Source organism: Salvelinus fontinalis, chromosome 27 (assembly GCF_029448725.1).
Source record: "Salvelinus fontinalis isolate EN_2023a chromosome 27, ASM2944872v1, whole genome shotgun sequence".
NCBI lineage: Eukaryota > Metazoa > Chordata > Actinopteri > Salmoniformes > Salmonidae > Salvelinus > Salvelinus fontinalis.
Window position 1 is genome coordinate 20,807,058 of NC_074691.1, and position 18,104 is coordinate 20,825,161.

At 43.0% G+C, this 18,104-nt stretch overlaps 1 protein-coding gene across 2 annotated transcripts in view; it reads right to left on the reverse strand.

The window, feature by feature from the left end:
• Positions 1–9,950: 9,950 nt before the first annotated feature.
• mthfd1l (methylenetetrahydrofolate dehydrogenase (NADP+ dependent) 1 like) overlaps positions 9,951–18,104 on the reverse strand; it is a 77,606-nt gene continuing 69,452 nt past the window's right edge. For both annotated transcript variants that reach the window (XM_055885267.1, XM_055885266.1), the window contains exons 26-27: positions 11,403–11,516; positions 9,951–10,578 (exon numbers count right to left, since the gene is read on the reverse strand). In XM_055885267.1, coding sequence (XP_055741242.1) covers positions 11,427–11,516 — 90 coding nt within the window. In that variant the 3' untranslated portion in view covers positions 9,951–10,578; positions 11,403–11,426. The remainder of the gene's footprint in view (positions 10,579–11,402; positions 11,517–18,104) is intronic.

The window sequence follows — 18,104 nt, forward strand, 5'->3', positions numbered from 1 at the left end:
CCAGTCCATTGGGTATGTAACTACATCCCCATATGCCATGTCTTGAAATATGCAGACAGACCAATTAAAAGTACTTTTACATTGTAATACTTCTGACAGCCAACTTTCTAGTTATGCCCACAACTTCCGGACTTTATAGCATTCCCAGAAAGCATGGATCATTGAGTCATTATTAGTTTCACTCTTAAGACATGACTGCCTTTGTACTGTAGAATTTATGAATTTGGCCTCTTGTCTAATAAATTATATACTTAAGTTTATGCTGAATTAAGCATACATTTTCATTAACTGTAATTTCGTTATTTCTGCTCCAACTTTCCCTCCAACTTGTGCCAACGTAATTTCTTCTTAAATCTTTCTCCAAATAGCTGATATTTTTTTCTAAGTGACCAAAACATTTCTGGTCTCCAAGAACACAGTGGCCTCCATAATTGTTAAATGGAAGAAGTTTGGAACCACCAAGACTGTCACGTTTGTCGTAAGAATGAGTGGACCAAGGCGCAGCATGAGTAGAGTTCCACATATTTATTACAGTGAACTTTCAAAACAACAAAGAATTAACGAACGTGCAGTACGTAGTGCATATAGGCACTAAACAAAACAATATCCCAAAACGCAGGTGGGAAAAGGGACACACTAAGTATGATCCCCAATTAGAGGCAACGATATTCAGCTGCCTCCAATTGGGAACCATACTCACGCACCAACATAGAACTATAATAACTAGAAAAAAAACTAGTTTCTCTATGGTCAGGGAGTGACAGTAACCCCCCCCCCCAAAGGTGCGGACTCCGACCGCAAAACCTGAACCTAGATGGGGAGGGTTAGGGTGGGCAACTAGCGTCGGTGGCGGCTCTGGTGCGGGACGTAGCACCCGCTCAGACCGCAGCTCCGGCCATGAAGCCGGGCTGAACGCCGTGCCCTGACTGGGCACCGGCGCAGAGGAAGGCTCCGGCCATAGAGCGGGACTGGACGCCGTGCCCGGACTGGGCACCGGCGCAGAAGAAGGCTCCGGCAATGGAGCGGGACTGGACGCCGTGCCTGGACTGGGCACCGGCGCAGGAAGCTCCGGGCCGTGGACCGTCACTGGAAGCTCCGGGCCGTGGACCGTCACTGGAAGCTCCGGGCCGTGGACCGTCGCTGGAAGCTCTGGACTGTGAACCGTCGCTGGAAGCTCTGGACTGTGAACCGTCGCTGGAGGTTCCGGGCTGTAGATCGTCTCTGGAGACTCAGGGCTGGTGACACACTCTTCAGGGCGAGTGCGGGGAGCCGGCACAGGACGTACCAGGCTGGGGAGACGCACTGGAGGCCTGGTGCATGGAGCCGGCACAGTTTTCACCGGACTGATGACACGCTCTTCAGGGCGAGTGAGTTGCAGAATACACCTAACCAACATCTCTCTCCGATCTCCCTCCTCCAATTGCTCCATCGACTACCAGACGGTCTCTGGCTCTCTCCTCGGCTCAGCCGACCGCCCCTTGTGCCCCCCCCAAAAAATCTTGGGGTTGCCCTTGGGTTGTTTGTGGCCGTGGACCCCGGCGTCGTCACTGTCCTCCTATACTCCTTGGCGACTCCCGCCAAGGAAGGGTCTCGCATCCACCCAGTATTTCCTCCCATGTCCAACTCTCCTTTACCTCCTGGGCACGCTGCTTGGTCCTATAGTGGTGGGATATTCTGTCACGTTTGTCGTAAGAATGAGTGGACCAAGGCGCAGCGTGAGTAGAGTTCCACATATTTATTACAGTGAAACTTCAAAACAACAAAGAATTAACGAATGTGCAGTACGTAGCGCACAATGGCACTAAACAAAACAATATCCCAAAACGCAGGTGGGAAAAGGGACACACTAAGTATGATCCCCAATTAGAGGCAACGATATTCAGCTGCCTCCAATTGGTAACCATACTCACACACCAACATAGAACTATAATAACTAGAAAACCCCCCTAGTCACGCTCTGACCTATTACACTATAGAGAACCCCGAGAGCTCTCTATGGTCAGGGCGTGACAAAGACTCTTCCTAGAGCTGGCAGCCCAGACAAACTGAGCAATTGGAGGAGAAGGTCCTTTGTCAGAGAGGTGACCAAGAACCCGATGGTCACTCTGACAGAGCTCTAGAGTTCCTCTGTGGAGATGGGAAAACCTTCCAGAAGGACAAACATCTCTGCAGCACTCCACCAATCAGGCCTTTATGGTAGAGTGGCCAGACGCAAGCCACTCCTCAGTAAAAGGCACATGACAGCCCACTTGGAGTTTGCCAAAAGGCACCTAAAGACTCTCAGACCATGAGAAACAAGATTCTCTGGTCTGATGAAACCAAGATTGAACTCTTCTTCCTGAATGCCAAGCGTCACGTCTAGAGAGAAAAACCTGCCACCATCCCTATGGTGAAGCACGGGTGTGGCAGCATCATGCTGTGGGGATGTTTTTCAGTGGCAGGGACTGGGAGATTAGACAGAATCAAGGCAAAGATGAGGGAGCAAAGTACAGAAAGATCCTTGATGAGTGCTCAGGACCTCAGACTGGGGCAAAAGGTTCACCTTCTAACAGGACAACGACCCTAAGCATACAGCCAAGACAACGCAGGAGATATCGTTGAGTGGCCCATCCAGAGCCCGGACTTGAACCCAATCGAACATCTCTGGAGAAACCTGAAAATAGCTGTGCAGCAATGCTCCCCATCCAACCTGACAGAGCTTGAGAGGATCTACAGAGAAGAATGGGAGAAACTCCCCAAATACAGGTATGCCAAGCTTGTAGCGTCATATCCAAGAAGACTCGAGGCTGTAATTGCTGCCAAAGGTGCCTCAACAAAGTTCTGAGTAAAGGGTCTGAAAACTTATGTAAATGTGATAATTCATTTTTTTATTTGAATAATTCAGCAAAAATATCTAAAAAACTGTTTTTGCTTTGTCATTATGAGGTATTGTGTGTAGATTGATAAGGGGAAAAAACTATTTAATCCATTTACGAATAAGGCTGTAACGTAATGCTTTGGGGAAAAGTCAAGGGGTTTGAATACTTTCCGAAGGCACTGTATGTACCCCATCTCATCTATGAGAGTGAAATGTCTGACAGAAATCAAATGTCTGTCAACCAACTTGTTGAATTACCCATTATATGAGCATTAGAACTTGACTGGAAAATCAGTCAATCAGAACAGAAGCTACAATAGGTCACTCTGGTATAGCCATGCTGAGGCCTGACCTGGTCATTTAGCCATCAGATCCCTGACTGAATCTTGACGTGGAGACCACAGACAGACAGGAAAGCCTTTAAGAGCATGAATTAAGCCGTTTGGGAAGGCTTGAATCCTAAGCAACCTGCTTACATATAGTTTGAAGTATAATAGCAACATAGCTCCTGTAGTAGGTCATAGCTGTGTGCTGGAAAACCTTGGTAGAGCATGGGTGGATTTGACATCATGGTGCTCATTTCTTTTCATTTTTGGCTTCAGACCAATGCCTACTTCTCACTTAAAACTGAGTTTTTTGTTTTTTTATAATGTATGAGATATAATGTATGCTCGGTATAGTTTTCATGACCTACTGTAGCCCCTTAAAGTCTCGCTCTCCTGCCTTTCAGCCTCTGTCTCTCCGTCTCATGCCTCTCTCTCACCCTATGCCTCTTTCTCTCCTTTTCTCACCTATCTCTCTCTCCCCCTCTTCTGTTTTCTCTTTCTCCTCTGTCTATCTCTCTTCCCCTGCCTCTCTCCATCTCTCTGCTCCCTCTTTCTCTGTCTACCTGCCTCTCCTCAGCCTCTTTTAGTCTGCCTCTCCTAGCCTCTCTCTTCCCTGTCTGTCTTCCTTAAACTCTTTTAGTCTGCCTCTCCTCTGCCTCTCTCTTCCCCGTCTGTCCGTCTCTTCCTTAAACTCTTTTAGTCTGCCTCTCCTCTGCCTCAGCCTCTCTTCTCTGCCTCTCTCTACTGTGCCTCTCTCTTCCCTGCCTTTCTCCCTCTCTTCTAGCTCACGAGGTCACGTACCAGCTGCTTTGCTTTGCAAATTTACATGTGGCAGCCTCCCCTGAGAATGCAAACACAAAAACAAAACCCAAGCCTTGTACAGTACAGTTGGTTCAGGTCAGTGAGGACTGTTGTGCTTAAATGTACTGGGTGTTTGATAAACAGGAACTTCTCAGTAGAAGGAGTAGTATCAGTTGCATTACACAAGGCTGCGATGTACTGGATGTGGAGGTCCAGAACAGACGTTCTGCTGGACCTGGAGGTCCTGTGTGTTGAAGGCATCCTGGTGATAAGGGGTATAGGAACTGAGCATGCACACACACTTAGTCATGTACAACAAATAATACATATTGCTGTACTTTTCCTACTTTGAGAAACGTCCCTGATCTTAGTAAGTTGGAAACATTTTGTTTTTGGATGTGAGCTTTACTATACAGCAAAACAGTGAGATCCGGTACCATCTGTTTTAATACTTCCAACACTGTAGTCAGTCCTCTTCTATTCTGCCAGTTGGGCCTTGGTAAAAGCATGGGGTCTGTCTATTAGACACACAGAGCACAGTCAGAGAAGACAAACTCCAACAATCAAACAGGCATGAACTCATTGTTGAAAACAAAAATTCCCCACTCACCCACCTCCTCTATACTCCTCTTATCAGTTTAGTTGTCCTTTCATCTAATTCAAAATGTACTGTATTTGTGGAACAATCTTAAAAACTCTTACATTTGATGTTTTTGTGCTTAGGACAATTCAGACTCCTGATTGAGGACCTTATTGATGATGAATGTGTTTTTTTTAAATGAATTTGCTCTGTTTCTGCTTGCATTTCGTGTTTCGTATTTTATGTGTATAGATTAGTTATTTTCTGTAATTCAAGGCTCTTCAGTAAAAGAGACCTTGGTCTCAGAATGACTCTCTGGTAAAAAATAAATAAATACATTCACATATCCCAAAAACATGTATCATCATCATCATCATCATCCTCAGTCATACAGTGAGCTCTAAAGTATTGGGACAGTGGCACATTTTTGTTCTTGTTTTGGCTCTGTACTCCAGCCCTTTGGATTTGAAATTATACAATGACTATGAGGTTAAAGTGAAGACTGTCAGCTTTAATTTGAGGGTATTTTCATCCATATCAGATGAACCGTATAGACATTACAGCCCTTTTTGTACATAGTCCCCCCATTTTAGGGGACCAAAAGTAAGTCTATTAAAGTGACAAAAAGTTAAGTATTTGGTCCCATATTCATAGCAAGCAATGACAACGTCAAGCTTGTGACTACAAATTTGTTGGATCTATTTGCTTTTTGTTTTGGTTGTGTTTCAGATAATTTTATGCCCAATAGAAATGAAATGTAAATAATGTATGGTGTCATTATGGAGTCACTTTTATTGTAAATAAGAATCGAATATGTTTCTAAACACTTCTACATTAATGTGGATGCTACCATGATTACAGATAATCCTGAATGAATTGTGAATAATGATGAGTGAGAAAGTTACAAATATCATAATCCCCCCCCCCCCCCACCCCCAAAATGCTTACCTCTCACCATTACAATAACAGGGGAGGTTAGCATTTTATATCATAACCCCAAGACATGCTAACCTCTCACCATTACAATAACAGGGGAGGTTAGCATTTTATATCATACCCCCAAGACATGCTTACCTCTCACCATTACAATAACAGGGGAGGTTAGCATTTTTAGTATGATATTTGCGCGATATGGATGAAAATACCCTCAAATTAAAGCTGTCAGTCTGCACTTTAACCTCATAGTCATTGTATCATTTCAAATCCAAGGTGCTCAAGTACAGACCCAAAACAACAAAAAATGTGTCACTGACCTAATACTTTTGGAGCTCACTCTCTGTATTTCAGTTCTTCCTTCTCCACTGCTGCACACTCTTCCGGAGGGGTTGGGTTAAAAGCAGAGATCAAATTTCAGTTGGAACTTGTAATTGACCAATAAAGTAATCTTAATGATCTTCTCTTAGGGGTTTTGAGAAATGGCTGTGTTCTGTGGTAACGCTGTGAAGCAGTAAAACACAGGGCTTGAGTTTCTCTCGATCAACAGCCGTGTGTGTGTGTGTTAGCTAACCACTAACGGCCATGGACAGACAGTCTACAGGTTCTCCTGATGTTATCCCAGCCCATGCAAGATATCATTATGTTATTACAGGGGGAACAGAGGAGACGGAAAGACAGATGGACAGAGTGAGAGATATTGAAACTGATAGTACTCTGAGCGTCACTTTTCTGAATGATAGTTTATTTTACATCTTTAACTGTGTATTTTCTTCTTTGGGAAGAGAATAAGGGAATCATTAAGGAAGGGAAGCTAGACAGAGAGGGAAATATGAGAGATACATAGAGGAAAGTACAGTCGTGGGTCTTTATTCTTAAAGTCTATCAGAAAAGGAGTTATGATCTAAGATATGTTTCGCCTTTTTGATCCTAATGAATAAGATTATATGAACAGGGGAAACCTGATCCCAGATCAGCAGTTCAACTCTGAGACACTATGAACACAGGCCCTGATGTGCCAGATTGGTGTGTACTCCTGTAGATGGTGTGTAACCGGCAGTGTTGATTGTGTGAGAAGTGAAGGCTGGCTGTAGAGGATGATAAACCTGTTGTCCTATACTTTAGCCCCATAATGAGAGGGAACTAACCTCGACCTTGGGATTCCATAACACTTTGTAAGATTATTTCTCTCCCTCTCTATACTCTGCCCAATGTATGTGACTGAACAGAGATAAGTACACTATATACACAAGAGTGAGTGGATTTGGCTATTTCAGCCACACCCGTTGCTGACAGGTGTACAAAATCGAACACACAGCCATGCAATCTCCATAGACAAACATTGGCAGTAGAATGGCCTTACTGAAGAGCTCAGTGACTTTCAACGTGGCACCATCATTGGTTGCAACACACTACCGAGTTCCAAACTGCCTTTGGAAGCAACGTCAGCACAATAACTGTTCATCGGGAGCTTCATGAAGTGGGTTTCAATGGCTGAGGAGCCGAACACAAACCTAAGATCACCATGCGCAATTCCAAGCTTTGGCTGGAGTGATCTAAAGCTTGCCACCATTGGACTCTGGAGCAGTGGAAACGCAATCTCTGGAGTGATGAATTCCCCATTTGCCAGTCTGACGGACAAATCTGGATTTGGCAGATGCCAGGAGAACACTACCTGCCCCAATGCATTGTGCCAACTGTAAAATTTGGTGGAGGAGGAATAATGGTCTGGGGCTGTTTTTCATGGTTAAGGCTAGGCCCCTTAGTTCCAGTAAAAGGAAATCTTAACACTACAATGACATTCTAGACGATTCTGTGCTTCCAACTTTGTGGCAAGTTTGGGGAGGGCCCTTTCCTGTTTCAGCATGATAATGCCCCCGTGCACAAAATGAGGTCCATACAGAAATAGATTATCGAGATCAGTGTGAACTTGAATGGCCTGCAGAGCCCTGACCTCAACCCCATCAAAAACCTTTGGGATGAATTGGAATGCGAGCCAGACCTAATCGCCCAACATCAGTGCCCCGACCTCAATAATGCTTTTGTGGCTGAATGGAATCAAGTCCCCGCAGCAATGTTCCAACATCTAGTGGAAAGCCTTCCCAAAAGAGTGGAGGCTGTTAAAGCAGCAAAGGGGGGGACCATGATGCCCATGATTTTGGAATGAGATGTTCGATGAGCCGATATCCACATACTTTTGGTCATGTCAATTTTCTTACCTGATGCTTGACTTATTAACCATACATGAGCTGATCTTCACACACACACAACTGTACCACACAGAGATGAGCCAAAACTGACTGTCGAAGAAAGAAAAAAATACATAAATTAAACAAGACAACATTCAGAATCCTTTCAGTGAGAAAATAAGTCAACATCTGGGCTAACAGAAACTGTGTGGGTTCTCTCCAGAGAACACATCCTTGGAGATAATACAGTATTTACACTGGACTGATGGTGAGGGTCTTGGTCCTGGGCCACAGGGTGCCTCTGTCATTGGACGACCTTCACCATGCCCACAGGAGGAACTTTTGATGTCATCGAAAATATGGGGGAGGCTTGAGGGTGGGGATGAGGAGGATGGGTGACGGTGGGGGAGGAGGGTGAATGTCATTAAAGTGAAAGCCTTTACCGGAGATGTCGAGGTCAAGGCTAATGAAACACCAACCAACCAACCGCTTGCTGTTGCTCTAAGAAGGGCATCTCACACAAGTGCGCACACACACAAACATGTACGCACACACTTACGTGCATACAGCCAAGACAACAGGCATCAATACTGGGCTCCTCTCCAAAGACAGCTCGTCTATCGTAATACAAAATAACTTACTTGGCAATGAACAATAGGCATGTGTGTTCAGCCTCACCCTGCTGACTAGCACTCAGCACCCTGCTACCCTGTCACAGGAGGGGGGTGAAGGGGCCAGGACAGGGGAAGGTAGAGAGGGTGAGTGGGTATCAACAGGGGATGATAGAGGTGAATGGGATTGGACAGGGGGAGAAAGGGGTGATATGGTTAGGACAAGGGAGAGCGAGGGACTGAGTGAACAGAAGCATGGGAGGAGAGAGGGGGTCAGTGAACTTAGACAGGGGGACGAGAGGTGGAAAGTGGGCTGGGAGAACAGAAGGGGGGTATTTTGGTTAAGACAGGGAAGATGGGGTGAGTGGGCTTGGTCAGGGGAGGTAGAGGGGGTAGCTATAATGTGTTGTGGGGAAGAATGTAGTGAGCTTCTAATGACTTTTTAGTGAACTTTTTTTACACTGGTGGGTGTGAGAGTGGTGGGGACTCCAGCCTGTTTCTGACTGAGCCAGTTAGAGCTAGCTAAGGAACGTAGCCTGCCATATGGGATGGGTACAGCAGGGTAGCCACGTATACAACTTCATGGGGCAAAACACACCCTAATTCACCCAGGTGATCCTGTCATTAGGCTGTAAGTGCAGTGGAAAACCAGGACAAACCTATGTAAACCAAACATGGGTCAAATAGGCTACATACAGCATGTCAAATAGTTGAGCTTCTTGATCCACACACACCTGTACACAGTACTGATCCTTAAGGATACATTAAGAAATATGTAGGACCTGTCCTTGGTACTGAAATTAAACACTGAATACTCAGTCATAGCGCAGTATCTACCTGTATGTAACTCGGGAGAAGTTGTTTTATTTGATCACATAAATTACAAGTTATCGCAGTCAAATTGGAATGATTCAGGATTAACACTAAACAAACCCAATTTGACAAGACTCAGACTAGCCAGTGCAATTTAATCCTATGACAGAGATGGAGTATGATTTAAAGCTCTTGAATCTGTCATCACCCCAAAACAAAGAGGTTAAGTCCAGCACTACATGTACTTATGCACACACACAATTACAGCCCCCTCAGTATGAATGAGTGCATTCCTTTCCCTCTGACAGTGGAACACACACACTGTACTTAGAGACACCCCAGAGAACAGAGGCAATACCAGACCTAGCAGGTGTGGAATGCCAGCTACGACACAAGCACACATGTACACAGGAACCACGTAGCAACAAACATCAGATCCTGACAGACGCAGCTGACATTCTCGGGTCCTGTGAGGGGGCCCGCTCTGAGGCCTGGATTTCAGGACCATCAAGGGCTAAACTCTAAATATGTGTGAGTAAATTTGTTGTTACGCATTCTGGCATTGTTGTGCTTGATAGTTTGCACATGTCTAGGTTCATGTGCATGCATTAGTGAGTATACTTGACTGTGCGCATCATTGAGTGAGTGTATTCAACTGTTCTGCATATGTACATTTTTAACCCAAAGCAAAAATAGCCATTGTGCTTGCTTTGGAGGCTCTCCTTAGAGAGCTCTGTGATAACAGGAAGAAGTCTGTGTCCAAACAACAGATGGAATAGTCTCTGCTCACCTGCTGGGTGTGAACAACAAGACAAAAACTAAAATAAGACAACAGAACTGTAGAGTAAATAAAATTGTTTATTTTAAAAGGCACAGTTGTTATACGGTAGAAAACCATGGTTTTCCATAATCCATCTAATTAAACAGCATTAAGTAGAAGTAAAGCATCAGCACACAGCTAGTAACCAAACTCCAACAGCCACCCTGTGACATTTAGCAGGATGCAGTGGATTAAGAAATGTTAGACGAGGCTAGATAAGCACATTTAAAACAACTTGTGCGTACTACATGAATTTAGTGCGTAAATACATGAACACTTGTACTGCATTACACTAAATAAAAGCATATTAAGCCACATTAAGAAAAATGAAAACAATAAAACCCACACCATGACATGAGATATTATAGGAGTTCATCTCAGTAAACAAATTTAAAAAGTAACAAAATCTTTTACCTAATTTTTAAGGGGTTACAGTTAACAGAAACACAGCATGGTTAGGCCTTAGGCCTTATTTGGTTTAATATCGTTGATGTGCAAAAGAGTGACCCAAGCCTTTGCAGTGGCGTTGTGGAACCCTGTAGGTAGGAAGTGCCATTAGAAGGGTTAAGCATCTTCCATGGAGGGTGTAGGGCTCTTCCTCCAGTCCTCGCCATGCTCCCTACAGGGCAGGAGGGACTTTCACAGAGCCTGAGGAGAGAAAATCAGAACCTTGGAGAAGAGAGTGACTGACTGAGGGCATCTCGAAATCTTTGGCCATAGCCTTGGTGCTGAGTGAATAGGGAATAACACTAAGTGAAAATATCCAGAGGAGTACTGTGTATTGACGCTGAGGCAATATTTAACACACACCGTCTAGGCCAAGTGAGCAACTCAGAGGAAGGACAATGAGTGTATGAGTGCTACACATGAATTCAGTTATATAAACATCAGGTTTCTACCCTACACGGCACCTTTCTTGTATGAGTGCTCTACAACAACACATGAATTCAGTTTCATAGACATCATCACGTTCCTACCCTACACGGTATGTGGCAGATAGACTACATAAGCATTCAAAAACCGGTTCACTACTGACTGAATTTACAGGAAAAATGTAGCAGTGTTGTCTGACGGGATATAACGAGACTGCTGCTTACTGTGGTAGTGGAAACAACACAGATACACAGACTGATTCATATGTAGCTAAGATAATCATTTCTCCATCTGGCTTACTGGAACTGTAAAGACATTGTTTGCGACAGCCACAGCCCTTAACCTTGGCAACAGCTACACCTCGGAGCCTCTCATTTCAGTAAAAGTGTTTTAGGCACCATTGGGTAAAATCTAAATGCCAACAATAACGTTACTTAAATTAATCGGAATAAGATGAATGGCGTGCTATACAGTAAAATCTATACACAAAATGTGTGATCGATTTAGATGTCAAAAATGAATATGACCAGCATTTTCAGCTATATATAATATGGAAATAAAAACGGGGTCATAATGGTTTGAATGGAATACTATTTTACCTGTGTGATTGTTCTGAAGCATGCTCAGAAGAGCCCAGTGATCTCCTCTGTAACTGGGTCGAGGTCGATGTCATAGAAACAGGGTCGCGTGGGCAGGCCTGGCATAGTACTCATCTGAGGGGGAGAGGGAGGGGGAGAGAGAGTGAGGAGGAAGAGAAAGAGCAAGTTAGCCATCTGTGCAGTGCATTGTGAAAACAGGTAAAATTACTTGCTTTCCTTTTGAGTTGATTCAATTTAAATTCAATTCCCAATTGAGTCTTCGATTCATGAGTTTACATACATTAAATTATTGAAAATAACAGGAAATATTCAAAAGTTTAACAGCGATTTACAAACACTAAAAGGAGTCTATAAGACAGCCCTGAGCAGAGCAGCCTCTGGTCTTTACTGTAGTGTATTCTTCTAGCTCAGAGAGCTGGATTTCTAATAACTTAACCAGCAGTGACGCATGAGAGCCAATAACATTTTAATGTAATTTTGACAGGAGATTAAGAAAAAAAACTGAACTAAATCAAATTTAATGGGAGACTAAGGTCAGACGGGGCGGGGCTCAGTGAGAGAAAAAAGGAGTTGATTGGACAACGACCATAGCCGATTTGCAAAGTGGCCAATAGGGACAGCCAGCTGACTTGACCAATTCAATCGACCAAAGCACTATTGATTGGGAGTAGGCTTGCAAAATTCTGGGAACTTTCAATACATTCCCCAATATTCCCGAAATCCCAGTTGGATGATTCCCGTAACCCGGAGGGAAACAGCAGGAAATCTGGAATCCTCCAACCAGGATTTCTGGAAAACCAGAGAATTTATTGAAAGTTCCCGGAATTTTGCAACCCTATTTGGGAGTCATGCATGTGTCATTAGAACTCTGTTGAGGTGCTATGGATCAGGTCATGTGTGTTGGGATGACAGTTATTGATGAGCAGAATGGAGAGGAAGACAAGGAGAGGTTGTTGGAAAGGAGGATAAACTAGAATGATTAGTCCAGACTTGATCTTTACAGTCCAGATGAACTATACGAACAGCCGTTTTCCCGGAATATAGATGTCTCTTGTAGATTCTCTAACCAATAACAGGACCACTATTTTACTCCCTGTGATCCACTACAGTCAAAGTACAGGTAGTTCTATCTCAGGACGATCTGATGAACCTATTCCAGTAGAGATCGCTGCTTTCTCTTCATAGAAGACCCATACATTCATCTGTAGCGATGGACAAAACTCATAAAATCTTTCATCTGCAGTTTCACACCGAAGTTACGTGGTGAAACAAACTAGACTTCTGAGCCATTAAACAAATTCACTTAAAACAGGTCAAATCAAATTAATAAGAGCCTTAAACAACACTAAATGTACAACTTAGCCCCAAATTACATTCCTACGTAACTATTAGTGACTAAGTTGGCCCTACAGGTGAGCCTAGAGTTAGGCTAGAACGTGACAACACAGGAAGTATTTTTCATTCAGCCAATCATCTTTCAGCTCCAAGAGCTGACCCCAGTAAGACTAGCTGTCACCATTGGCGTCGGTTAACGAAGACATGGATGTTGATTAAGGCAGCCCTCCGCACCTCTCTGATTCAGAGGGGTTGGGTTAAATGTGGAAGACACATTTCAGCTGAATGCATTCAGTTAGTTGTACAACTGACTAGGTATCCCCCTTTCCCTAATGAGATCCTAATAAATCAAATCAAGAAGAAAAGTTACAGGCCTATATGGTCATTGGTATTTAGCACATAGAAGTTTTTTAAATAAAACCTCTCCCAGACCAACCATAAAAACTATAGCTGCTGTAAATGACAAGATTATGTGTTAACTGCATAACGCTTCTGCATATTCATGACAACACCACCACACAGCTGCTCAATGGTAACTCATGAAGAGTGGGACAAAAGGTTTGGAAAATATTTTCTATAATGAAATAACTGATCTGATGTTGAATTACTATAATCCAAACTCATTTTATTCAGTCTGCTGGAGATCAAATCAAGATGAAGGAAGGTGCTTCCCTATTACATCTACACTCCCATCTATGTGACTCAGAGTGATTGCCAAATGGGTTGACAACCCATCATAAGGACTGTGGTGTCCTTCCAGCGGTCAATGGTTCTGTTCTTTGTCCACATGTGAGCGTCGAAAAAATTTACATCACATTATTTAAATTCCAAGTAAACCAACCAAACTAGCCTGAAAAATAGAGGGGGGAAAGGTGGGAGATCATGGTCCCGGCACAAAATGGCTACAGTTACTAAGCTGACACATGGTGCTATGCATTTCCACCAAACCAGGTCAAAATCCTCGGGCAGCGAAACACCCTTGCCCTAGGAAACTGTAGAACTGAAGCCTAAATATCTTATATTGAGTGATAATTCCTAGTTTTTTCCCCCCGTATCCCCAAAAATATTCTAACGTCAAAGGCAGATCATTTCCCCTTCTTATTTTTAACCTAAAAAAGGCTTAATACAAGTAATTTAATCGTCGTAATAAGGTAAATTATCTTGAAAAAATATCTTGAAATAAGATAAATTACATGTACTAAGCCTTTTTTAGGTAAAAAATAAATAAAAAATATCTGCCAATGACATTAGACAATTCAACTTGCTACAAAAAATAATTCATTATAAACTGGGTGGTTCAAGCCCTGAATGCTGATTGGCTGACAGCCGTGGTATATCAGACCATATACCACGGGTATGACAAAACATTTATTTTTACTGCTCTAATTACGTTGGTAACCAGTTTATAATAGCAATGAGGCACCTCGGGGGTTTGTGGTATATGACCAATATACTACGGCTAAGGGCTGTATCCAGGCACTCCGCGTTGTGTTCTGCATAAAGAATATCCCTTAGCTGTGGTATATTGGCCATATACACCACACCCTCTCGTGCGTTTTTCTTAAATAATGCACAGTATAATTCAACGGCAATGAAGTACATTTTTACATGTTCTATATCTGAGCTGCTTTTTAAAGCAAAAGTCGAATTGAAAACAGTATTGGCATAGTTGAATTCGCAAGCTACTGTAGGAGGACTGATGGTTTGGTTAGCTAAGCTAGCAAGTCTGTTTGGTTACCAAGGCAACTATTGTAGCTATCTAGTAAACTTGCTAGCTACTTCAGTGGATGTTGAACACATTTCTGACGTCAAATGAACACATTTCTCAGCCACAAATATAGCATTGGTATAAGCGGGATAATCAACTCGGGAGCTATATGCGTTTTCTGGAAGATAATGCAACACCGTGGAAGGTTAATGCCACACCTTCCACGTTGTGCATTATTTTCCATACAACGCATAGCCCCTTGATTATCCCTTAACATTACAGTATCTAGGTTGTCTTCATAGTGGAAGAACACACAATCAGAGACCTACCCTGGGACTTACAGCTTTGGCCCTCAAGGAAAGAGTCAAAATTAGGGTATGACTGGGAGTATGGGGCAGGAGAGGAGAAGACAACTAACCGGCCAGTAGAACAGGGTGTTCCTCTCACTGATGGAAGAGAATACACTCCTTCTGCAATAACACGTGCGGCTCCATTCCAAACAAAAACCTGTCTTCTCTCTACACTTGTTGACACAGAATTACAGAAACTAAGGGACTGGGCATCTAGTCCAATCAGACCTCAGAAGGTGAGTCATTAGGGCAAACGGGCACTGCAGCAGTTTTGGATTGGAGCAGCTAGTGTCAGAAGACTAAGAACTTTAAACAGCTCAATTTGACTGGGCGGGGGCTTAACAGGGAGAATATTGAGCCTAGGAGGATATCCTGAGGTAGAGTAAATTAAAATCAACTGACTGCTTAAATGTTATTCTGGCGTGAGGCGGGGGAATTAGGCATAATGAAATCATGGACATGAAGAGGCGGACATGTGAAAGGACAGTCACGAGTATGCCCATGGTCAATAGGACTTGCTCTGAAAACACCCTGGAAAGAATGATCATCTCTCCAATATTGAGAACGGTTTATTTATCCAAAACAAACAATTTGTTCCAATTTTGGACTTGGGAGACACTTGTCCTCTTTTATTTTGCATCTACATTTGTAATGCACCTGTAACTACCACTGTAATGTAGTAGTCCCTAGTGACTACTAGGCATTAAAAACCTCTTAAGGATCGCGTAGGATCGGTGTCCCTATACCGGGATGGTTGTTGCTAACATGCGCTAATGTGACTAGAATGACGTTGTAAGTAAACTTTCCAAGTCATAGATATGTCTTATATAATTAGAAAGCTTGTTAATCTAACTGCACCCCCCAATTTACTGTAGCTATTACAGTGAGAAAATACCATGCTATTGTTTGAGGAGAGTGCACAACAACAAAAAACTTTTATCACGGCAACTGGTTTGATACATTCACCTCTGAAGGTAAATAATGTACTTACATTCAGTAATCTTGCTCTGATTTGTCATCCTTAGAGTCCCAGAGATAAAATGTAGCATAGTTTTGTTTGATTAAAGCAATTTTTATATTCAAATGTAGGAACTGGGTTCTACAGTTTGAACCTCTGTTTGTATTATATTTGATCAGATCTAATGTGTTATATAATCCCCAGTTTACAATTGGCTCATTCTTCCCCCCTCCTCTCCCCTGTAACTATTTCCCAGGTTGTTGCTGTAAATGAGAATGTGTTCAGTCAACTTACCTGGTAAAATAAGGGTAAAATAAAAATAAAATATATATTCTCCTACATTAATTTCACATTTCCACAAACTTCAAAGTGTTTCCTTTCAAATGGTATCAAGAATATGCATATCCTTGCTTCAGGTCCTAAGCTACAAGCAATTAGATTTTTTCAAATGTCATTTTAGGAGAGAAAAAAGAGAAAAAAAGGGTCAGATCCTTAATTAACACTTAATGTGAACCTGCATCATAGTGGCTACATAACACTGCCATTACAAATGACAGAAGAGGTCATAAACAGTCCTGTCAGCAGAGTTAAAGCAGGACTAATGAACTGTCAGAGAGGAGGGAAGGTAGAAGAGGTTGATGGAGAAGATATGGTTCAGGTAGTGACAATAGGTGTGCTGTTCTCCTTTGGTCCTATACTCCTGAGGCAGCCGGGGAACTTGTCGGAACACGCAAAACACGGACGCTCTGTGGCTAAAGATGGAATCCTGGCTCTGCCAAGAAATTCCCTCCATTATTCCCAAACAATGCGCCATTGTCCGGGAAAACCCTGGGGCCGACAATGTAGCACTTATTCTATCACTGCGTAACACCCCTCTACTGCACTGGAGAGGAGTTGGGGGCTCTTAACTCGGAATACTACGAAAAACCACAAAAACCCACAATTGATTTTACTCTTCCTAACAGTGACAGATATCGACACGGCTTCTCTCTCAGCTCTAAATTAACCAAGTCCATGACTCTGGCTGGCCTTAGCCAGTCATATCTACTTTTCCTCACAGAGACTGGTGATAATTCATCATGGTGGAGACAGTGTCCGTCCGTCCGTCCGTCCGTGAGACGCTTTGTAAATAGATAGGCTACCATGTGTTAGTGCTCTTCTGACTGACGGGCCTAACTTCAAGTGAACACTGGGAGTCCGCCTAATGAACCAAACTACTCAGTAATCTCCTCCACATAGCCTAACTCTCACATTTAAACAAAACAAATATATTTTTGTGATTACTGATCAAATTAATTAATTTATAATTAGCAGGTTTTGTTATGTTTTAACAAACCTTTTTTATGTTTGTACTTATGTATTGTATATAGTTATTTTGTGGTTTTCATATCAGCCCTTGAGCTTCCAACCTGCAAAACTTTTTTTGTTTTAATTCGTTTTTATCTATCATTTGTTTTCTTTGGAGCAAATAAATAAAGAGATGAGTGGGGGCAGCTTTGAACTCTGACCTGTGTGAGTGTGTGCTTCCTTAAGTGAGAAGTTCACAGTAGTAAATATGACCCGTTGCACCACATTCCTGCTGCAAGTAGTGGTCTCTAAGGAGCTAATAGCACAACTTAACTGCAACATTTATTTAACTAGGTAAGTCAGTTAATAACACATTTTTATTTACAATGACAGCCTACACCGGCCAAACCCGGACGACACTGGGCCAATTGCGCGCCGCCCTATGGGACTCCTAATCACGGCTGGGTTGTGGTCCAGCCTGGAATCGAACCAGGGTGTCTGTAGTGACGCCTCAAGCACTGAGATGCAGTGCCTTAGATCGCTGTGCCACTCGGGAGACGAAAAAAGTCCATTCTATCCTATTCTGACTTCAGCCAGGGAAGTGCTACAGGAGTTGACAACCCACAGACGCACTGCCTTTCTCATGGGGGGAATTGTAACAAGAAGCTTAAATTATAAGATGTGAGGCTTTAGGCTGGTGTGCGGATTAGTTTATGGTGTACTTAACATTTTCAACAGTTTCACATTTGATTGGGATGTCATCGCGAGTGCATTGGGAGGTCACAGACAGAACCTGAAGATTAGAAACGTATATATTTCATGGATTGCACTCCTTTGACATCTCTACAATATTGGAATTGTCAGGACTACACAAATCAAAACAGAGCTTGGAATTCCTGGTCAAAAGTTGTGTGTTGCGTGTAGCTACTTTCAACTCTTTAAATATAACCTCTAGGTGACAGAGGCACAGCTGGACAAGTGAACAGGATCTATAAATTCCAGCTATTCTGTGCTTTATAAAGAGGAGACCTTCATGTCTTAAAGTAATGATGGACTGTAATTTC